General features: G+C 33.3%; 1 protein-coding gene and 1 non-coding gene across 6 annotated transcripts in view; one reads left to right on the forward strand and one right to left on the reverse strand.

Annotated features, from left to right (window-relative positions):
- FBXW7 (F-box and WD repeat domain containing 7) overlaps positions 1–25372 on the reverse strand; it is a 221462-nt gene that overhangs the window by 26843 nt on the left and 169247 nt on the right. For 4 of the 5 annotated variants that reach the window (XM_025874313.2, XM_025874315.2, XM_073892368.1 and 1 more), the window contains one exon: positions 2549–2631. In XM_025874313.2, the coding sequence (XP_025730098.1) occupies positions 2549–2631 (83 nt within the window). Of the gene's footprint in view, positions 1–2548; positions 2632–5078; positions 5485–25372 lie in introns of those variants that run through there. The other variant, XM_025874317.2, reaches the window with a different exon arrangement.
- LOC112826285 (U6 spliceosomal RNA) lies at positions 22850–22956 on the forward strand. Its single transcript, XR_003208895.1, has one exon. It is a non-coding gene; the product is annotated as a U6 spliceosomal RNA (small nuclear RNA).

Raw genomic sequence — 25372 nt, forward strand, 5'->3', positions numbered from 1 at the left:
AAATTCATATGTAGAAGCAGTATGCTCAAATATTTTGGACATTTCACTAGATACTTCTAAATTATTTGTAATATTTACTTCTTTTCAACTTTCCACTGTTCTTTATAAAGCTTAGCGTAGATGACATTTGACAGGAACAAGCCTTGAATAGACATATATTTACTCAAAAACAGTTAAATATCGAAAACTTACTACATTATATATGAAATTAAATAAAATGAGATGATCTAAATACTTTTATACAATAATTAAAACTCTGAGACATTAAAGAAAACAAACAAACCTGAAATTCAATTCTGCCACTAGTAAAATGAAAGAGTTAAGACTAGATGATCTATCTCTAGAACTGTCCAACTTTCCTAAAAATGATTAATAGCAGAAAAAGTATAGTTATAACCAAGTTATTAATATATTAAGCTTTACTTTCAAATTCAATAATAATTAAACTGTTTATTCTTGAGGTAAATACTGAATATCTCTATTTTAGAGACATTTGGAAAAAAAATGCAGGAAGACTCATAATTACATTTGTAAAATAATCTTCAGTTTATTGAGCTATAATAAAGTGTTTTAAATCCAAAGAACACAAAAATTGTATCCTAACAGCTCAATATCTGCTTTGATAAATTACTAATGAAAACAACTCCCCAATTCTTTACTATCCAACGTATCTCATTATTTTGTTAAAAAATATATCTTAGTCACCATATTTTACAGAAAAATCTACATATCTACCACCTTTAAATCTTTTAACATTATACATCTATGATAATCTCTAACAAAACAATTAAATCTATCTTACTGTCTATCAAATTTCAAAAGCTCATTTTCTTCTCCAAAATGAAAGAGAATGTGATCATAACTTAAATTTTCTAATAAAGATGTTAAGATGGAAAATCAGTTTCATTGTTATTATTAGAAAATCTGTCAAAAAAATTAAAAAACACCAAATATATACTGACAAAGTCTCCAAAAAGACATGGAAGTCAATATGCTGTTTGGTTTGCTTTGGTAAGATTATGTTAAAAGGCTGAAAACAGAACATGCACCTTTTCGGGTGTTTTCTCAATATAAAAAGTGAGCAACTAAAGGTAAAATTCGATTAAAATGTGTCCTGTAGTAAAAATTTAGCATTTGTTTATAAGCAGCCTTAAAAACAACTGAACCCTTTAATACCTTTGTCCTGGTATCAGCCATATTATTAGAAGACCAAAATGATATGGCTGACTGGAATCTACACATTAAAAATAGTACATTTTTAACATTAAACTCAACTTTCTCTCTAAGAAATACTTTATCAAGACTAGAAGAAAAAAGCAAAAATGAAGTGAAGAGTTTCACTTGTCTCTCTATCACTCCACACCCTCTGGTGGAGGTGCCCAAACAGTGAAATTGTCAAAAGGCAAAGGGGAAGAGAGAAGGGGACAGGGCAATCAACATGGGGAGATCACACAGAAAGCATTTCTTGAATAAATAGGAGAGAGTTTTATTTTTCTCTTCTGTATCATCTCTGCATTTTTTGCATATAAAACTAACTATTATGATTTCAAATTTCATGGAAGAGCATTTGAAAAAAATTTTTTTTTATAACTGAATGAAATAAAAATATAAACTCTTTGGGAAAAAAAAGAGATGCAATCTCTAACAGTGCTCAATCACAGAAACAAGTCTGAGGAATGTTAATTTTATTGCACCTTACATAATAAGCATAACTTTAAATCAAAATATTTAGGGAAAAAAAGAAATATCACCATCATGAAGTTCTTATGGCTTCTAGAGCTAACTTTTAATCAGTAATTTGAAGTAGTGACAATTATGCAAAGAAGACCAAAAAAAGCTCTGAAGATACTTTTGTCATTTAAATTTTAAAATTCCAAATGACATCCAAAACCACTTTTAACTGGCTGGGTAATAGATATTGTGCTTAAGTTAGCCTAATTAGCGTGAGAGTGGGAAAAGTTTTATACTGATGCAAAATCCAAAAATGATGGAATGGTGCACAAAACAAGACTACAATTGTATTTAGTTGTTATGGAAACTATTTTACTCGTGTGGAAATGTATGTGTTAAAAACATAAGCTCTACCAAGCAAATAAAAGGGGATTTCTAACACAGTAAGATTTATTTAGCAACTGTGAGGTTTAATTCACTGCTAATAAATATATCTTCAATTTTGCATATATAAATATCTACCCTAGAATAGCTGTTGCTATAGTAACAAGATATATTTGCTCATATTCATATTTTAGAATTTACTTTTTAGAATTCCTTAAAATTTATGATTTAAAAATTTTATTCGTAAGAAAAATTCTGCTGTGTCTTATTTCAAAGTATTAGTAAGAAAACACAGGCTATAGTGGTAGTCATTCTTCTTATTTAAAATTATGTATTTCTCAATTTTTAGTGATCTCAAAATGTGTTACAGAGTCAACAGTACTAGTGACATTATATCCTATGAGAATAAACTGGAAGAAATGCTTTTGGAATCATCACCTCTTTAAAGAAACATAAAAATCATGAGTGAATCAATTATTATACTTAATATTACCTTGTATATTCTGAGACTTTGCATGGTTTCTTTCCCAAAGAAAAAGAGCGGACCTCAGAACCATGGTCTAATTTTCTTTTCATCTATAAGGTAAAGCAAATAAGATAGATTTAAGAAAAAAATCACTTGTCCCAACTAGCAAATCTTAACGTTAGCACTGGCAATAGTGAAAAAAATTCTTAAATTTTCATATGCCTAAATTTTCATTAATTAGGCATAGTTAATGTATGTAGAAAATAAATGCTTCATGGTTTCTTTTACTAGTTCTACTTTGTTTTACTCTTTAAAGACTAGAAAGGTGAATTCCCCCCTCCAATATTTTGTCCAGAAGAATAGCATATGGTGATTTAAAAAATTGATATTCATCATACATATTCCTTGAAAGTGATATACCTTTCACATTTTCCAGTTTAAGAATCAATATAGGGGAAAATTCCATGTTAATACACATATTACAGAACCATATTTAACATGTCTCTCTTAGTGATCATCATTTTCCTTTAAAAACATATTTCAAGATAAAACAGACAAAACTCAAAATTTTGAAACCTGAATGGAAGTAACAGTAACTGAATTTAAAACACACAGATTATTACAAAAGTATAAAAAGAACAGTGTAAATAAAATGATCTTGGAAAGTAATTATAATAAGGCAAAAGCAATGAATATGGGCAATGAGGGGAGTAAAAAAGTAAATCTATAACAGGAGAGAAGTCTGGAGATGGTATAATAAAGGTGGAAAAAAAGCCATCAGTTGATATTTACACAGAATATAACTTCACTGACAGATGCTCACTCAGGACAAAATATTCTAACTTGAAAAGCAACATCAACAAAAAGATTTTAAAAGAATGAGTTAAATATCTTTGTAAGGTATATCCGATATCTACAGTTTTCAAGTATTTCCTTATGCTATGTATGTGTAATACTGTAAATACATTCAGAATTGCATTTTGTCAACATCAAAATTGAAATTTTTATTTTTTGTATTTCACCATCTGTTAGTAACTGAGGTCATTGAACTATAGATCTGTCATAAAACTAGAAAATAAGATCTGTTAAGATTCAACTTTTTCTATTTCAACAACCCCCTCAAGATCTGTGTCTTCTAATTAATTACTGTACTACTGAAAATTATGGGGGAGGGGGAGACCCAGAGTGATAGAGAGCTATACTCATTTTTTTATAATAAGGTGAAAACCCTTGCTTTGCAGCAGACTTCTTTCCTTACCTACTGCCTCACATGAGAACATCATAACACAGCATGCTACATTATAAATACTAAGAAGAACCAACAAGACTCTATAAAAATTTTTGAACCACACTATGGATAATAAAGACTATGTTTTTATCATCATGAAAAAGTCTTCCAAAATACAGGGATGATCTTATGATATCAGGGACTAGAGTGAGGGTACAACAAGCTCATCCAGGATTTGTACCTTAGTTCAAGAAATACCTACTGGAAAGAAATGGAATTGGTCTTATTTCAACCCTTCAGAAGTTTCTGTACTCATTATATTGTTTTAAAGTGATTCCTCTCAAAAACCATTATTTTCTTTCTCCAAATAATTTTAATAAAAAGCAAAAATAAACATACAAGCCTTAACATATAGACAGCCACGTGCTTCCATGTATATAAATTATAGACACGTACACATACACGCAAATGTATCTATCAGGAAGGTCAGTCAGTACAGATTACCTTAAAAATCTACTTTTTTTCCATAACTTCCACAGATTCTTATTTTCAAAATTAACATGAGAAACTTTGATATTCATTCTAATTAAGTTGTAATACTGGCTTTCAGAACTTCCCTGGGTATCTTGTAAATACACATTGGTGCAAATGCCATTTGCCACCAAAAGCAAACTTTATTTCCATCTTAGAAATCCTTCAATGAATAAAAATGCCCAAAAGACATATCGAGGGAACCATTTGGAAAGGATTTTTTTATCTTCAGAATATTTTACCAAATAAAGCACTTTCTGTAGGACCCACAGAAGTCTTTTAAATATTATATCATTTACTGAAAATCCTGACTTTAGAACCAAAAATTAATTCTGCAATTTTTTAAGGGGCACAGAAAGTAAATACGATCTTTTAAGACATAAGTCCTAAATATTGTAGTGATTCTAGACTTTAAAAGAGTCAACTAAAGAAAAAAGAAAAGAAATATACATAAGGTATAGAAAAATTAAAGGCAAAAGATTCACTAAAAGCCAACTAAGGGTAGAGTATTTCCAGGTCAGCATTTAACGGAGCCACATTTCCAAAGTCTAAATATATTTTTAGTGAAAATTCCCAGATTAAAATATACATTTTATTTTAAATTTAAAGCTGTTTACAGCTTACGTGGTCTTTGCATTATTTGCTTACATTCACGTTATAAAACAGAATACCAGCCATCCAGCCACCCACCAAAATTAGAGGATACTGCAGCCATCTCTGATGATACAGATTTTCCTTCTCAGGCAGGCACACACACACACACAATCATACAACACAGGAAGAAAACAGATTACTTACTTTGTAAAAAATCATTTTTAGGGTGCCGTAGAAACCCATATTTTCTGTATTTTTCCCCTTCAGTGATTCTGTGCCCCCGTGTGTCCGGCTGCTTGGCAGTCTCTGACAATATAAACCTTTTTCAGGTAGGTATGTCACAGATTCTAATGTGGACATGCTCAGGCACGTCAGAAAGGGAAGATTAGGGAGCAGAACCGGCAACAAAACTCCACAGTAAAGGCAAATGCAGCTCAGTATCAAACCGCTTCTCGGGACACACATACATACATGCAGCTTGACTGAGGAGAACTCGAGGGAATAATGAGAGAGAACCGAGAAGATTATTGGAGGAGACTATGCCCTGTCAAAGCCTTGACTGAACAGATTCCTCCCTCAGCAGCAGAGGGATCAGATTACATCTTCCCTTGAACACAGAATGGTGCAGTCCAGGATTCAGCAATGCAGACTGCACATCAATTATATGGTGATCCGCTCCAGGGAACCCGTAAGCACACAACGCACGGAACAGAGGGAGGATGTGGGCAGCAAATGAGACCGCCCCCACACGACAGCCCCCTTCCCCTTTCAAACTTTCAGGAGATTATTTTGTATTTTGTAAAGCCTGCATTTCTGAAGAGTTTTAAATGGCAAGCATCCTTTCCACAAATAAGTGTTTTCAGAAACATTTTGAAAATGGAATATATTTTCCATACAGTCCTCCCAACAGAAGCAAAGCAGGCTATTTCCACTAACTGTTATCCTATTGCAGTACTGGCACAGACTGATCACATTTTTCAAGTAGCTTAGATGACACAAAATGAGCAATCCCAAAGGGAGAAATTAAATATTCTTTGGGGGGATTTACAATAAAGTAAACCAGTTTGGAGCATATAACATTTGCAGAAATTAGGTAATAAGTCATATTTCAACCTGCATATTTCTTATATTAACATTTAATGAAAATATTCCCTATGTTTTTCCATTTCACTCATTTAAAACATATCAAGAAAATTACCACACACTTCATCAATTCTTAGTAATCATGACGATTTATTTTTAAGACTATCAGATTGGTATTAAGTGTATAAAGTTTGGCCAAAAGGTCCTATTTCTCCAAAGAAAGCAAAAACTGGGCTCATTGGAGAGTCTTAACCTTATTTGTGAATTTAATCTTGAGTAAACAGGAAGTATTGGACTTCTACCTCCAAAATTATTTTGACAGTGTGTATTGTTTATCTTTAAAAGGGTAGTTTACACAATAATAAAAAAATACCAAAGTGTGCCTGAAGGCAACCTTTTGCTCAGAACAACTACTTCACAAATCTAGATATTTTATCTCCCAACTTGCTACACAACTAGCTTCAGAGGCAATTATAAGATTCCTTGGACTAGAAAGGCCCATTATTAAGGGTCTAGTTAATTAAATCCTACCCTCCCCATTAACATTCTTTATTACAAGTAAACTGTGTGGCTATAGTTATTTATGTACTTAAAAAGTTTCCTCAGAAAAAAAGAAATACTATGTGGACTTACTACATTTTAATACTCTCCGCTATGGTTAATGAATGACTTTCATTAGGCAAATGATTCTAAATGCTGCATGAAGTAACCATAATTTTAAAAATAAATATGTTTACCTTTATAACTAACACATTAAGTCACTGTAATGTCTTTTACTTTAAAACATAAATGAAATAAGATAATCTAAAATTTTATAAAGACATACATCTTGGGTCTTCTGGAAATTACCCTCAGAAACAGTATGTACATGTACCCAGCAACTCGTTAGTTTTCTAAATAAACAATTAGCTTACTTCAAAGGAAAGTTCTTTTTAAAAAGAAATCTCTTAGCAAAAAAAAAAACAAAACAAAACAAAAACAAAAAAACCCAACTGTTAGGAATGGACCTATAAACCCTTTTGTTAGAAGATTCAGAGCACTCAAGATTTTTTAAAAAAATACAAAGTAAAAAAAAAAAAAAAGTAATTTCCCCTCCACCACCTGCCTCAATTCTGGGCTATATAAAGAAACTAATTATAAAATGAACACCTGAAATTTTCTCTAAAATTTGTCAGTGCTAACTAGCTTATTAGAGGACAAATGGACTACCCATCAGTCATATAACAGTATACAACTTGACTTCAATTGAAATCATGTCCTCTCTCTAAATGAAGTAACTTTTTCAAATTAAGTCTACTCAACTGAGGACACAGACCAACTTTAATAAACCAGGGCCACTTCCAAAATCTAGGATATTTAAAAGAAGAAAATAATTTTGTATATTCAAAGGAATTCTCTTATGGTTATATAGCTCCTTTGTGTGGTATGAAGTTATGAGAAAACCTGATGCTGACAAATGTGTATTTATATGCAGGTATGTATAGTCATGTTTTATTTTTGAATAGGCAAAATATTTACATGATTCAAAACTCAAAGTGATAATCAAAAAGTATATATTGAAAAGACCTTCCACCACCTGACATCCCCATCTTCCATGGGTCCCATTTCATAATTATTTTTATTAGTTTGTCCTTTAAGTGAGAATGTATATAAGTACTCATGAAGACTTTATTTTCCCAAATATTTCAATAATTCTCCCTATCTTGTTTACAATGTTAATTTGATCTGTGAAGAAAGAATTTGGCAAGCAAAACTAGTCAACCAAACCTCTAACCAGATTTTGAAAAATTGAATAAAAATAATTTTCAATATTCTCTGAAGTACTATGAATGAAAGTTGTGATCTATTAATTTCATCATGATCTATATATGAACAAAGCAAATGAAACCATTCTCCATTCCTATCTCTGAGAGTCTTGCCTAAAATACAGATGTTTAAAACTTTATGCAAAGATTGAAGTTTTTTAGTAGTAAGACTGTAAAGGCCTTTATGTATGTTATCTATATCTTTTCTTATCCTGTGGTATACAGAAACATTTCAAAACTGAGATCAGTCCATAATCTATGTCAAATAAGTTTAGGAAAAAAAGTATTTTATGCTCTATGCTAGAATGTTAACTAGTAAATTCACTGAAAAAAAAGACTAGCTAGTCAACTATTAACAGCTAGATAACACTTGTGTTTGTCACCCAAATTTTTAGAACCATATTTTCAAAACAATAAAGTACATCTTCATGTAATTTCAGCTAATTCCCCATTCTATAAAAAAATTATTTCTTGTGCTGACTGACAACCTATAAGCCTTACTGTGGAAATCTATTAGCAAGGTGAGTGACTGCTAATTCAGACGCAATGCTCATCTCATCACAACTCCACTGAACTAGATGTATGAGAAGAATGGATGAGAGGAGCTACTTAAGAAAGAAAGATACGAAGATGTACTGCCCCAGAGTCTAAGCCTCTGGGAAATAAGGCCGCAGAATGATTAACCTGTGAACTAGCACGAGAGAAATGGCTCGTTTTTAGAAGGGCAAGTTGTAGTTATGGGCAGAAACCAAAACTAATCTACATGTAAATAGTGAGAAAAATATAAACAATAAAGCAGTCTTCACTGAATCATGTATTTTCAGAGAAGTATGTATTTTTATCCATAGTGTCAACAGGTGAAGGAGTAATCCAATAACTCTTCCCCATCCTGACTCTCAGAGTTCATTATTTCCATTTTAAATATATTATTTTATTATTGTACTTATCATATTTCATTGTCATTATTTTAATATATCTTTCTCCACTACTATCTACTCCTTGAAGGTTCCCATCTTACTCTAAGACACAGTAGAAAAATGATACATAACAAATAATGTTTTACTTTTTTAAGATTTTATTTATTTACTTGTCAGAGAGAGAGAGAGAGAGCACAGGCAGGGGGAGCAGCAGGCAGAGGGAGAAGCAGGCTCCCTGCTGAACAAGGAGCCTGATGTGGGAATCGATCCCAGAACCCTGGGAGCATGACCTGAGCCGAAGGCAGACGCTTAGTTGACTGAGCCACCCAGGCATCCCAAGTAATTGAAATATTACTGCATTAGAAAAAAATCACAAACACTATATGTGTTTGAATAACTGGCCATATAAGCAAATAGCAGCAACCATGGCATCATTTTTCTAAAGCATAAATACGTTATACTTAGTACTAAAAAGTCTATCTATTGTATTAGAATTGATAGTATAATATTATTGGTTCTTTTCATTATCTTAACATTTTTTTAAGAATTTATTTATTTATTTATTTATTTATTTATTTATTTGACAGAGAGAGACAGCAAGAGAGGGAACACAAGCAGGGGGAGTGGAAGAGGGAGAAGTAGGCTTCCTGCAGAGCAGGGAGCCCGATGCGGGGCTCGATCCCAGGACCCTGGGATCATGACCTGAGCTGAAGGCAGATGCTTAATCAACTGAGCCACCCAGGCGCTCCTAACATTTTCTTTTAAGTAGGCTCCACGCCCAGCATGGAGCCCAACATGGAGCTTGAACTCAAAACCCTGAGATCAAGACCTGAGCTGAGATCAAGAGTCAGACGCTTAATTGACTGAGCCACCCAGGCACCCCATCTTGCTAACATTTAAAGATTTATTTCCATTTTATAGAAGAATATGTTTATATTCTTATCTCAGTGATTTTCTTTATTATTATCACAACATTCTTTACTCTGATATTACACTAGAAAAACTACCTACCACAATTAGCTGTTTGGCCCCAGCACAGAATTTAGATTAGAGACAGCTCAAAACTTCAACATCAAAGAAGGGAATGTCAAGCATGCTGAGGATGAAACAAACTTTTTGAAATCGCACTAACCCACTGTCATTAACTTTCTGGGATGTGAGTTCATTTTTTTTTTTAAGATTTTATTTATTTATCTGAGAGAGAGAGCACAGAGGGAGAGTGAGAGGCAGAAGCAGACTCCCAGCTGAGCAGAGAGCCCAATGCAGAGCTCAGTCCCAGGACCCTGGGATCATGACCTGAGCTGAAGGCAAATGCTTAACTAACTGAGCCACCCATGCACCCCTGGGATATGAGTACCTTTAAAAGGTTCACAACTGAAACTGGCAAGTTAATAGCCTGTCCTGTCACAGGTATTATGAATTAAAATAGTATGTATGCCCACCACCTACATTTTCCCTAGTGCAAGCAGGTGGCAGTACTGATCAATAAGCTATTTCCCACTCTTATTAATTAAGCGTTTATTTAGCATCTAGTATTTGTCAGGCACAGGACAGTATACAATTAAGAAAACTTTTTCTTCCTCCATTGAATTTATGACACAGAATAGGGTAATATATACACATCTGACTTCCAGAACTCACGCTGAAATTAGTTCTAAATTATTTTTTTGAGAATATGTAAAATAAGACAAGGTGAGCCAGATTTAGTTTGAAATTACCATCCAAGTAATTGAAATATTACTGCATTAGAAAAAAATCACAAACACTATATGTAACTTTAAAATAAACTTGTTTGGGGAGGGGGGTAGTGCTTATAATAATTATATACTCAATTCTAACCTCAGTAAATCAAAATGCAGTCACAACATAGCTCAGAATGGTTTAAAGAATTTTTAAGATAATTATAATTGTAGGAGTGATACTTTCATACATTTTTTCTTGAAGTTCAAGGTATTTATAACTGTATTTACAAAAATGAAGCCCATCAAGATTTGACACAAATAAAATGCAACATTAATTCAAGCAGTAAAAGTTTTTTTCATCCCTTCTAATTGGGCCAATTAGATAAACATATGTGCATATGTATATATCTACCAATATAAAAATATACAAACATACAGAGTTTGACACAATAATGCAAGTTGAGTTTTATTTATCCCAGCCACAGAAGAAAACAATGAAGATGGGAATTTTGCTTGTTTGCTCTTCTGAAATTCATATTGTTATAGAGCTATCAGACTTAATACATGTACCAAAACATTCCTTACAATACCTCTATCCAGACAAGCAATACCTGTAATAATTTGACAAAGTAAGTCACTCCAGAGTTCATCCTGATTTATTTAGAAATCAATTAATCTTTACATCTCATGCTTCAGATCCAAAATAAACTATCAGTAAGCATCTCAAATTTATATGCAAAAGTTTCCTCTCAAAATTTTGTTATAAATTTTTTATAGTCACCCTTCAATAAAGTAAGAAAAATATAAATATAAGGTAGACTTCAAGAAAAATGAAGCAGCAAATATGACCCAGGGAAGAATTTAACATGAAGAAAGAATGAAATCAATTTTCCATCAATATAAGACCTAGAACCCTATTTGCTCTTATACTTTCTTTATCCAGTTCCATATTTATTGCTGCTGGTTGTGATGTTCAAATATATTTATCTGATTTGAGAAAAATTTTCTATAGGTGTGGTATATCAATCTTATATTTTAGTACTAAAATAACCTTTCATTTTAAGGTTTAAAATCCCGGAATTGATTTCGTACATTAGTCATGACCAAAAAGTTTTGAAAAAAGGTCTAAAGGCTAAGAAGTAAAAAAGTCATATATACTGAATCAATAACAATAACAAAAACATTAATAGCAGGAAGCCATACGTTTAGAACTAGAAGGGAACTTGGAAGTCATCTAATCTAATTTCCCTTCATTTCTGAAATGAACATAAGCGTTGGAATTGAAGAAAATTGAATTTAAACACCAGCTCTGCCATTATTAGAGTGCAACTTTGGTAGGGGTTATTTGACCTTTATGAGTTCTGGGTCTTGTAATGGTAATTACCATCTACTTTACCATCCTAACCCACAGAGTCATTGTGAGGACCTAGTAGATGCCCAGGGTATAACAGATATCCTATAAAATAATAACTGTTATTAACAGGAGAGAAAAGGGAGGTAGAGAATTAAGTGTCTTGCTCAGGGTTATACAGCTATATTAGAACCTTAGACTCTGGTCCCAATTCACTACTTTCAACTGATTTCTATTTCTATTACATATGTGATGGCTCAAGGTAAGCTAAAAAATCAGACATTGCTAAAGAAAGAAAAAAAAGTGTTATATTTTGCAAATAGCAATTACATATGCAAACTATAACTAAATCTTGATTATTCAGTTCATGGAATAATTATCTGGGTCTATATGACTATGCTTCTGCTACATGTGGGAAATCTGAGGCAAAGACATGGTAGCAATTGGGGAAAATGTGACAGAAACTGAAAGATTTAGGTTAAAAGAAATCAATTAAGAAACAATCATCTATATCCCAATATCTACAAAATGCTACTGAGGACAAATAAGAACATTACAATAATAATCTTTCTCCCACCAAGATACTTAAAATCCAGCTGGCAAGACAAGAAACTAATAGAGAACAATATCTATCAAGTGCCAAATTGGGTAGTGTAGGAGGTCAGAAAATGAAGAAATCATTCAAATAGTCTGAGAAGATTTCATATAAAGTGGTCTTGTTTCTAAGCTTAAAAGACAGAAGTTTAGTAGATGTTTAGGAGAAAAAAGGAAATCATCATCTTTGGGACAAAGATTATGTGGGACTACCACTGTCATTAGCTTAAAGAATTAACATCATCTATAAGTCTTCTAGTAGTCACTGGTCCTATAATGTTCATTAGGGTGTAACCTATTTAGCAATACATCTCCTTATCCAAACATTTAATATTACAGTTAAAATATTCTTTAACATACTAGTAATGGTTTCTTCAAAAGTACTTTCTGCCATGATTCATTCTCCCATTTTAGGGATAATATGTGTCTTTCTGTACAAGGAGAACTTTATTGTGTGGGTGTAAAGACTGTTGACTTTTTATTTAGTTATAAACACTGACTAATAAGGGGTCCTTCTGTTTCAATAAGGCATTTATACCAGATCATACATTCAAGCAGTCTGTACTCAAGGGGGGAATGGTGAAGAAGAGATTTCTTAAATAAATATTCATTCAAACCTTATAATCTCTCCCAAACTTGATGAAAAGACAATAAAAAATTTAATTTGGGGCAGTAGGGTATAAGATTCATTGACTTATACCAATATGTGGGAAAAGGACCTCTGATATTAAAAAACACATGACTTGCTTGGAAAATTAAACAGTTTGTCTTGTTCTACATCCAGCCCTTTCTTCCCATTCCCTGCCCCTTCAGCCCCCAGACTCAAAGCCTCCTTTTAAGGAAAATACTTCATTGTAGAAAATTTTGAAGTCATAGAAACTGCTCATCATGTCCAGAACTAGGGGAAGGGCTAGATTAAAGTAGAAGGTACATAAGAATCAAACACATGATATAAAGTATGGTCCTTCGTAGAATATATACGCAAATATTTAAGTGTGTATGTGTATGTGTGTGTATGCATAGAGAAAAGCCTATGTAAATACATAAAAATATTCACAGTGGTCATCTAAGTGGCTTAATAAGAGCTTTTCCCTCTTTTTTCTTACCTGTCAATAAACAAATTTACTTGCATAACCTTTTGAGCACCTACTATGTGCTAACAACTGTTTTAGGCTCTAGGTATAAGGTGGCAAACAATGCAGATGAGCTTTCTACTCTCCTACAGTTTATATTCTGGGAGAGGGGGAAGACACATAATAAGTAAACAATACATGAGTTAAGATAACTTCATATAATGCTTAGTTTTAAGACAGAAATAAAACAGGTAGAAGTAGATACTAAAGGTAGTAGGGAACCGTGGCTAATTCTGAATGGCATCACCCGGGAAACAACAATTTTAAGTCAAAATGATAGAGTCTAGGATCAGCAAGAATAAGGCCAGTCTGGCTAGGATGATGTGACTGGTACAAGATGATGTCAGACAGGTAACCAAGGGCCAGATCATGTAATATCTTGTAGGTCATGGTCAAGAGTTTGGATTTAATTCTAAGTGCAATGTGAAGTCATTAGAGGATTTCTAGAATGAGAGTAAACACAACCGAACTTCTGTATATACTTTTGCCTATATTATTTTTATTTTCAAAAATGTATATAAAATTAAAGATTGCTCACAAAGTAATTCTCACTTGCTGAAATCAGAGATACAGAGAAAAGAATATATAACTGTATTTGAACTCTTCAACTCTTTCATGCAGCAATTACTCTTCCATTTCCCTCATACTTACTCTCAAACTCAACACCTATCCCAAAAGATTCCTAAACTTAGGAAAGAGAATTGGAATAGCAGGTAATACTTAGTCTGCACCACGTGTCAACAAGCACTATCCTAAATCTTTATATCTAGTAACTCAATTCTATAAGAATGGAGGAGTATCTACTGTATCATATCTCTATTTCCTTGCCCTTCTACTTTCTATGTTCTGATTTTATCTTTACATTTGATAATTTACTCTTTTTGAGAAAGACAGAAATGCTGGGCTCAGATCTCTGTAGATGGATCTGCCAGCCTTCTTTTAGCAAATGTCTACAAGGATAAAAGACATGGTTACCTTTCATTATCATAGACAAAAGGATTTTATCCAAGGTATACTTTTTACTTCTTTGTGATCATAAAAAATTCCAGAACATAATCATGGAATCTCAAAATTGGAAAAAGCCTTCAACTAAAGCTTAGTACAGCCCCACGTACAACCCTACTTAGGTACACTCTCGTTAGCATGTAGTCATCCAAGATCTGCTTAATCTAAAATACATGTTATTCTCAACTCAGTAATCTTCTTTTGGTTCACTTTCCAATTCTGATAATTATGTCCAATTATAAAATTTGACTAGCAGATACATAAAGTCCAGATTCAAACTTACACTTTTTAAAATATAGCATTTCTTTTCATCTCAGTCATCTTATAAAATTTCCAGAGGAATTTAAAATGAGTAGGGATAACTTTAACCAATCTTTTAAAACTCTAGTTATGAATCAAAGTCTGTGGACTAGAACTTATTCCACTTATTCAAGAACACTTAATAATTCCATATTGGTGTTAGGCCAATAAGAAACATAAATCACTCCAGGTTCTTGCTCTAGAAAGTGTGCATCATGGTGATCTTTAATCAATTCTTTATTTACTTTAGAGTAGCTTGCCTACTCTTTAAGTATCTGTGTTTGACACAGCTGTCAAGTAAGGAGGGAAGAAACCTAGTAATCATGCCCCTACTACATTTAAAAAGGAGGATTCTAAAGATTCATTTTAGAAACATCAGTTTACATTTTAAAGCAATTACTGTATATATAATTTAACAAACTGCATTCTTTGCTTTGAAAGAATCAAGAATTATCTGACTAGCATAATGCCTACATGATCCCCTACCTTTTTAGGAAATTCCAACAGACTGTAAAGATTCAGTACACAAAAGCAGAGTACAAAATAAAGCTTGCTAGAAATAGATGGGTCATGAGTAGGGTTTGACATAATTTTGGAAATATTTTTGGATTATGGAAATATTTTCAAAATAACTATTCATCTGAAAATGTACACGATCTATAGTAGTTTTTTTATTCGCAGTGAACTGTAAGATCAATGGTCAGGAGCACTTTGACATCTTGGAAAAACTACTATAATAGAAATATTTTATTTATAAGTTCATTTTCTTTATTAAAAAATTCTTTCATATTTAAGAACGTGTTTATCTATAAATACTCAAAGCCTCCAAATGTTTAAAAATTAACTTGGAAAGTCTGCCACACTTGATACATGATTCTAAAAAGTTCTTTCTGCAGGATGGATACGAGTTTCTTTCCAGCTGTGTGAACTCATGGTATGTAATGATGGCCCAATGACTACTAAACAAATGTGCATTACAATTTAAGAACTGCTCTGTGCATACAGCTGGTCCATTGAGAACTGTTACATGGTGATTTGAGAACACTCTTGAAAAGCTGAATCTTAAATTCTTTTTAATTGAGTCAATACACGTTCAAACTTTTACAACATGAAAAAATATCCTATGAAGAATAGCTTAAATCTACTAAATCACATAAAGTCAAAGCTAGCAAAAAGATATTGAACTATGGAATATTTTTTTTTGTTTTTGTTTTTTAAAGATTTTATTTATTTGAGAGAGAGAATGAAATAGAGAGAGCATGAGAGAGGGGAGGGTCAGAGGGAGAAGAAGACTCACTGCTGAGCAGGGAGCCCGATGTGGGACTCGATCCCAGGACTCCAGGATCATGACCTGAGCCGAAGGCAGTCGCTTAACCAACTGAGCCACCCAGGCGTCCGAAGTATGGAATATTTTTAAAGTTGTAATATTTTGTTAGCCCTTGGGATAAAGATACATACACACATACACACAAACCCCTCTTCATTTTCAGTCTTTCCTTTAAAGTTATTCTATCAAGAGACCCTGCCTTCCGCTCAGGTCAGGTTCCCAGGGTCCTGGGATGGAGCCCTGCGTCGGGCTCCCTGCTCAGCGGGGAGCCTGCTTCTCCCTCTCCATGCCTCTCTGCCTACTTGTGCTCTCTCTCTCTCTCTCTCTCTGTGTCAAATAAATAAAAATCTTTTTAAAAAAACCCAGCATATTAAGAACATATTTTTCAAGAGATGTTAAATAAAGACAAGTTAATGATCATGATCACAATGTAAACAGCAGATTAAAATTAAATGGTATTTTAAAGATATTTTTATTCAACTAGCTTTTATTAAACAATTGCAAAAAACAGATTTTGTTAGACCAAGATGTAATTTACTCCCCACCAATTCATTTATCTCAAAGACTTTAACTTTGTGAAATGTACTATACTTGTTTTTCCATATAGGTAGTGTAGAAAAAGAAAATTACTGTGAGAAAAATTTAATTGTGAGCCTCTAACCCCAAATTCCACTGTAATATTATTAGTCTCATCCAAATGAATCCTGCTTCATATAATGGTTCCTTGTTTTCTAAACAATGAAACAAGATGGGAGAAAAAAACTAAACAGTGATTCATACATTTTATTTTGATAGATTTACATCTGCTACATTCAAGAAATATTTAGCCAGGGTTCTTGAAAGCCAGACACTAAGCAAAAAGTAGGCAGAAACTGAGCAAGATGTAATCTCTATCCTGGAAGAACTCCCAAATTCGGGGGTAAGGACAGACAAGTCAGTAAAAAAATGACAAATCAATATAATTGATAAATGAAATTGCTCAATTTATATGACAATGCATAGAGCTAGAAAGAGGAAGAGATATTTCCAAGAAACACAAGGCAGCATTTTAAACCTAAAGAAAAAAGGGAAAATAAATGCTACACTTAATCTGATCTGAGTGCTCCTTTACTGCCCACCATCAAAAGTATCATAAACTATTCAAGCTTGAATAAGCAACTGTTTAAAAAAAGACAAAGTTCTCTTAAGAAAATGAAGTATACAGAGAAGAGAACTTACAGGCACTCTTCTAGGTACTTATATAAATTCACTGAAGCTATCTAATGACCCTATGAAGTAGGTAGTATTACTGTCCCATTTTACAGATGAGGAAACAGGCACAGAGAGTTTAAGTAACTTCCCCAAGGGCATACAACTATTAAGTAGGGTACCTGGGATTTGAACACAGGCAAATCTTGGTCTCCAGTTTATAGAAAATGAAAACAGGGTTTTCTACCTACATAGCAAGAAGTATTGGTAGTTAAGAAATCTCTAGGATGTTTCCCCAGCGATTTCAGTATGCAAATGTGTGATATGCAGATGAAATCTATGTTAGAGTCACAGCAACACAGAGAAAGAAGAGACAAACCAGATAGCTAATTGTGCACTTTGATACACTTTACCCCTGGGAATTTACCAAGAGCAGCTTGACAATTAATACACTCCTGCCAATGTCTCCTTGGTGAAGGCTTGCTCCCATTATCTTTGACATTGTATTGACGGTAGGCAGCCATCAGTAGGCAGAATGAAAAAAAATCTATCTGATGAAAGATGTTTACAATAATAAATGGGTTTTGCTTCCTTTTCTAAACCACCCCCCACCCCCGCCAAGAACTGTATCTACCCTCACTCCCTCATGCCCAATACTTTCTATCTTTAAAACATGAAATAATGAAAAAAAGCTGAAAACAGAATACACCAAAGTATCTCATTGGAAAGTCCTTTTGAAAGGGCTACGAGTTCTTTCTCCCTTACCCAAATGATCTGAACACCATAGAAAACTGGCAAAAGTTATGTATCCCAATACTAAAGAAACTGTTTTAAATGCTCTTTATTGGCTATTACAACCCCAAAACACTTAATAGGGAATTATGACTTCCACCTGATTTTGAATTTTTTAGTTTAATAGACAGCCTAAAAATACTTGACTTATTAACAAGTAGTAGTGTGGGGGGCACTATATACAATATATGCTTCAATATGTGGTTATCCCTTTGGTCCTGTTTCTTAATTTCATCACACAGATCTTTTTGTAAGGGTCAATCCATCTTTAAAAAATGTCAATTTGATCCATGTGTGGTTATCACTTCCTAGGTGTAAACATCATTGTTGATACATGCATACCTCTGTGATTCTATCCTAGGTTGTTTCAACTAATTATTTGTATTCTACCTGGGATACGTAATTACAACAAATGTAGATTTAAATGGTTATTTTAATTTCCTGCAGACACTCATTCAACAGTATTTATTTGGGTGCCTATTATACATAAATTAAGGATGGTCTCAGCTTCATGGCTGTGGTAGGAGCTTTTATAGTGTGGTAGGAGAGAAAGACAATAAAACAAAACAAAGCAAAAGTAAAACTGTGGTAAATGCTGCAGAATGTTAGGAAAATGCATAACGTTAAGGTTTTGACCTAGTCTGGGGGTTCAGAGAAGACTTCTCTTCTCTGAAGGAATGATTAAAGTGCATTGTGGTGGGGGAAGGGCACCCATGGCTGCAGTGCACAGAACAGTAGAGGTTCTATGGTAAGTGCAAAATGAGGCTAGAGGAGTAGACAAGGGCTAGATTATGCAAGACCTCATAAAGGATTTTGGTGTTTACCCTAGGAGCAATGAAAAGCTTATGCTGGATGTTGGTCAGGGGAAGGAAATAATCAGATATGCCTCTTGAAAAATCATTCTAAATATAATATTAAAACCAGAATGGAAGTGAGAGTGAATGTGGAGAGACTATGTGAGGAAGTTATTCCACCAGGCCAGGCGAGAGATAATAGTGGCTTAGACGAGCTAGGTGCAACCAAGATGGATAGAAGTGAACATTTAAGAGATACATAGGACATAAAACTGACAGGATCTGGTGACAGACTGATTAGTCGTGAAGAATAAAGGAGGAGGAGTTATCAGGGATGACACCTAGGTTTCTTATGCAACTGGATGGGACATGAGAGAGGATACTAGACAAGAGTCAGTGTTTGCTTGTTTTTCTTTCCTGGGGTAGGGAGGATCACAAAGTCCATGTCTGGTCATATTTGGCTTGAGGTGTCTCCGAGATATCCAGGGGAGGATATCATGCTCCAACTAGCTCTGGAGCTCAGAACAAAGGTCTAGATTGGAGATAAAAACATGCGAATCATCTCTGTACAGGCCATCTCGAATTTCCTTTCTAAAGCTGTTAATCACAGTGCCTTGTCACAGTGTAGACACATTAATTATTTGTCCATCTTCCCCGTTAAACCCTAAGCTCCATGAAAGCAGTGACCACTTCTATTTTGATTCTTTTACCTCAGCTCCTCACATAGTCCTTACACTTATCAGGGTATCAATAAATAATATTTACATGAGGTAATGAACAATGTAACACACACTTTAATCAATAATGACAGAATAACTAGAAATTATTACTTTTCAGCATAATTTGAAAAACTCAATTTTCAGTATAAGGAAAGGTCAAATAGATGAACAACACATTTTATAAATTTATTACTTATTTAGTACTATGTTATAGATAATATTATTTATAATATCTTATGTATCTATATACATATATTTCCCCTTCAGGGAAAAGTAATAAAATTTTCTAGATATTTATCCACTACCAAGTAAAGCATAAACTAAACTGGAAGAAAATACAGTTTGATATGCAACAAAAATGCAATTATCTTTGTTATTAAAAGCCAACCAGGCTTAGGACTTCCTGTACCTTTAAAACTGCCAACAGAATATAAACTTTTACTATTAAAAGGGATATACACACTTTTAACAACCCTCAGTGTTATTAAATCTCACACAAGTCTCAAAGCATTTTATTTATTCATTGGTATTAACCCAACAGATAGCATTTTTCTATCTCCACTTTACTGACAAGAAATCTGAAGCATGAAAGTTTTTGAGAGTTACCAAAAGCACTATAATACTTGCTAAAAAAAGAAAATCCCTTTGGCAATATATATTTTAATCTCTATGAACAAAATAACAGGCTAAGTGCCATTTCCATTAAAATTAAATTGAATACTGCATATTTTACATGTAATTGGCTACCTTTATTTTGCTTTCCCTGCTTTTTATCATGATCTCCCATTGAGACAGGATCTACCAAGAAACACTACACTTAATGAAAAAGGTCAAAAGGAGTAAGATCCCACTGAAACACCTTTTTTTTTTTAAGTTACTGATAGTTATTTCATTACTACTTCATTTGGTTTTGTGAATATGAAAAGCATGTAAGTAATAATTTTAACAAAAGATTCATTTTGGGGCATACCATTCACTTCTAACTTTGAATGGAGATAGAACACAATTCATCTTAAACTTCAATGTAGTCAACAATATAAAAAGAGGCATTTCTAAATCCTCTTTGGTTTTCATCTTCCAAGAAATATTTTAACATTTATATATTAAAGCTGAAGAATGTTATTATGTTGCTCAAAGTATATATACTTTTGTATATAACCACAGTCTGGGAATTTTCAGTAAATATAATGAAGAGTGCAAAATACAGTGTAAGATGATGTCAGACATTAGCAAACAATATCAATGCTTTTTAAATTACATTAAAGAGAAAATATCCTAAAATGAAAAAGGAAAAACTATAAAAAATGTTTTGGAAGAGGCTGTGCTTGGCCATTTATTACTCTTTGTATTAGAGTTAATTAATATTCTCAAAAGGTCTACAAAAAGCTGAACAACCTCTCGAGCTTTGAATTCATGGCACTGACCTTAGGACTTTCTCAGAATGATTTTTAATGCACTCTGTTATTAGTAAAACCTGTTCAAACACATGCCCCATCTGCCAGCACCCCATCTGCAAGAGAGCTTCTTATTCTTGTAGACAGTACAACTTCTGCTTGCTTCCTTCTCTTCTCTACATACCAGCTGTATGGTAATGAGTATGAGCAGCTGAAAATACTGCATGATAACAAAGCTAATATGAAAACAGCAGAACACCACTTCCCCTCAATGCAGCAGTTGCAGCATGAACACTGCAGATAAGCTACTATACAGAGGTGGGGTGGGTGCGAATTTCATTTGTGTGTATGGGGGGCCGGGGAGTGTGTGTGTATGCGTGTGGGCATGCACGTGTACACGTGTGTGTGTGTGTGTGTGTGTGTGTTAAATATGGGGTTTCCATGTAATTAAAAAATAAAGAGAACTAAAAGCAGCACAGGGTACCAAAGAAAGATCTAAATTTCTAAGCACTTTTGTTAAGACTTGTGAACCAATTCTTTAAATGTTTTAAGTCTCAATTCTTATACGGTAATGATATTCCAGGGGCCATTTTGACAAGCTAGTTTTCAAAGATGTTAACAAGTATGTTCCATTTCCTAATTAACTTATTTTGGGGCCTCTAGGGAAAGAAATGGAGTCAGAGCTTAAAATCATAGTGGAAACTATTCGCTAGACATTTTAGCGTGAATCAATAAATTCTGTTTTTAATTCTTACATAGCAATTTAAATTGTTTTAATTTAATGGTATTTGAAGCCAACAAATTTATTCTAAACATCTGAGAGACTCCAAACAAAATACTAAGATAGCACATGTTACCTTAATTTAGTAAGACATAATGGGGTTAATTTTTACACATGCTAGTCACACTGAATGAATCTACATAATGTAAGTAGAACCAAATCACATTAACTTTTTATGTGCAGTAGCTATCCATTTAGAGATTAACAGTCACTCAGGAAACTATTTAAGAAAAATGACTATTCAAAATTGGTGCTACGCATTTTCTTTCACAATTTAAAGAAACTGAAAATGAAAAAATATTCAAAACACTAACCATAAGTAAAAGTAATAAGTATTGTCATGTCAGGAGAATTATTTATAATTTTTACCAACATATCTAGAAAAAGTCTTGTGAACTTCATAGCAGATTTTAAGTTATTACAGAACCATACTTTTTTTTTCCTATAGGTTATTTCATTTTATTCTTACAATAATCCTAGGAAGTAGGTACTTTTTTTTTTTAAGATTTTAATTATTTATTTGAGAGAGAGAATGAGAAAGAGAGAGTACATGAGAGGGGGGAAGGTCAGAGGGAGAAGCAGACTCCCCCCTGAGCAGGGAGCCCGATGCGGGACTTGATCCTGGGACTCCAGATCATGACCTGAGCCGAAGGCAGTTGCTTAACCAACTGAGCCACCCAGGCGCCTGGTACTTCTATCTCCATTTTACAGATGAGGCTTAGTTAGTGGTGAAGCTAAGAATGTAATCCCAAGTCTAAGTGACTCTATCATCTATACTGTTAAGCACTCTGCTATTCTGCTATAAACTCCATAAGGGTGAGGAGTTAAGACTGTTTCATTCACTGTTGTACTCCAAATGCCTAAAGCAGTCCTGGACTCATAAAAGTTATTGAATGAATAAATGGAAAAGAAAACTACTCAGTTGTTTTTAAGTATAAATCAATTTAAATGGAAAAAAAACACTTGAAGAATCTTAAGATTGTTTAGTAATCTAAGTTTTGTTCACTTGTCAGATTGAAAAATTAAGACTTTATTAAAAAAATTCTCATAAACATCCATTTTTGAAAAGGTTGGTACAGAATAAATAAGAGCAAAATTGCACTAATTTTAGTGCTCGCTTCGGCAGCACATATACTAAAATTGGCACAATACCGAGAAAATCAGCATGGCTCCTGCACAAGGATGACACGCAAATTTGTGAAGCATTCCGTATTTTCTTTTTTTAAAAAGGAGCAAAATTGCACTGATTTTAGTATTTTGCCTATTTTTTGCAAATCTACTTACCTGTCCTCATTTTTACTATCTAACAATAAAAGTACATTTTTTCTTGTTAACTAGCTTAACATATTCCTTGATTTCAAATATAAATCAAGGCCATGAGCTTCCATAATATAAAAGCTTTTGTATAATATATATAAAAACCTGAATTGAAAGAATAGTTCCAACTTAAAGAAACAGTCCCATTCATCCTTTAAACTGTAAGACATACAGCTACATTTTTGCAAAGAAGAATGAACTTTTAACACCACTTAACTGATTCAAAACTCCCACAAATTCAGACAAGATTTACAAAAACAGTACTATACTGCCCCTACATGTTCAAACTAGTAGCAACAATGGCATTTTAAAATCCAAAGTGATAATGCAGAGATTTCTGTGGATTATTGAAAAGCTGTTTAAGCTTAAATTGTTCCCAAGTGAACCATATGAAATCACTCACACATAAAAATGTAATTAAATATAGGAATACCCCACAAGTTTCAATTTTCATTTTCAATACTAGCAAGGATAAAAAATGTAAAAGAATTTCATCCAACATTATATTTTTTCTCTCAAAACAGATTTCCCTATTATTACATGAAAATATCATAAAATAACAATAAACAAATAGCTAGCCATGTGATTTTAGAGTCAGTATTAATGTATTAATGTTTGAGAAATATTTGCTCCTACTCGCTTTTCCTCGACACCTAAATGTCAATAAAGTTTATAAATATATAAACATTTATACAGAGACCAAAGTCACAAGAGAAAACCTTATTAATCTCAGATTTACTTTTTTATTTTCTCACAATTTAGGAATAAAACACTATATATGCAAATAAAGAGATGTGCTGCATCAATAGATACTTGGAAATACTGAATTGTAACTCCTAACATTTAGAATGTTGTTGACTTTACCACAAATGGTAGTCCTTTCTGCTATTACTTCTATGGTGAAATTTCTATCATATTAAAAAAATCTTAGGGGCACCTGGGTGGCTTAGTCGTTAAACGTCTGCCTTCAGCTCAGGTCATGATCCCAGGGTCCTGGGATCGAGCCCCACACTGGGATCCCTGCTCAGCGGGAAGCCTGCTTCTCCCTCTGCCTGCCACTCCCCCTGCTTGTGTTCTCTCTTTGTCAAATAAATAAATAAAATCTTTAAATGATATATATTATTTATACCTACCATAAACGTATCTACTATAAATTCTATCTACTATTATTTAGCTGATTTATATGTGGAACATACATTAATTTATGCAACTTTCCACAAGTCAGAGATAGGGTCAAGAACTCTAATCTGACCCAGGAACAATCCAGAAAGAAATCACTAGGTAAGCCCGGTAGGATATTAAAGTTTCCAAGAATATGAAAAAAATGAAATAAAATAGAAGAATCATATTTAATCTTTCAGAACCTCAAAATACTATTCCATACTAGATACTAACAGCATTTGAAAACCAGCAGATTATACATATCAATAAAGTCACCAACATAATCCTACCAAGTCAGAGAAAGAGTGTATCTATATATGCATGCACATGTATGTAGGTACCCATATATACATATGGAGAAACTAAAAGATAAATTACCACCAGTTGATTTAGAAAAATGTACCACTGAATAAAGGAGTCTGGTGACACACTGTATATTGGAACAGACCAAACATGCTGTCCACTCCTAGGCAGAATTCTCAGGGTCACTAAAATGTTAAATTACATAAAAGGTTGGACCTTTTCTGCTTTGTTCACTAATGTATCTGAAGTGCCCAGAACTGTGCCTGGCAATTAATGGATGTTTATTTGTTGAATAAATTAATTAACCCATGTTCCTCTGATTTTGATATGTGACTATAAAATGGGAACAATGAGATAAGTCTCTCAGAGACAGAGAAACATCTATAGCCTCCCTAAGGGAAGGAAGGTCTCTGCCTTACTCATCTTCGTTATACTAGCAACAAATACAGGGAGTATGCCTGATACATATTAGCAGAATAAAAATTAATTTAGTGGTATTAATTTTCTGTGAAGTAAAAAAGTGGTAGAGGTTCTCATTCCTCATTTAACATATATGTCTGCTAACACGAGTTACATTTACTCACTGAAGAAAAATAATATAAAAGCTCTGAACTACCATATTATATGGAGCTGCCTATAACTAGGTTAGTAAAATTTAGGTATTCATTTATATAATGTATGTTTTAAAGCATTTAAATATGCACGTACTCAGAGACTTAAGGCTTTGACTACTTTGACATTTCAAAGTGTATTCCATTTTTTGTATGTCGGTGATTTTTATATGTGGGTGGCTGTAAACTCAGAGGTCTGTGGAGTAAGTTCCACAATTTTAGACAAAGCTGCATTGCTGAC

The sequence above is a fragment of the Callorhinus ursinus genome, unplaced genomic scaffold, assembly GCF_003265705.2.
Source record: "Callorhinus ursinus isolate GAN/ISIS: 27379988/994484 unplaced genomic scaffold, GSC_fseal_2.0 scaffold4, whole genome shotgun sequence".
Classification (NCBI taxonomy): domain Eukaryota; kingdom Metazoa; phylum Chordata; class Mammalia; order Carnivora; family Otariidae; genus Callorhinus; species Callorhinus ursinus.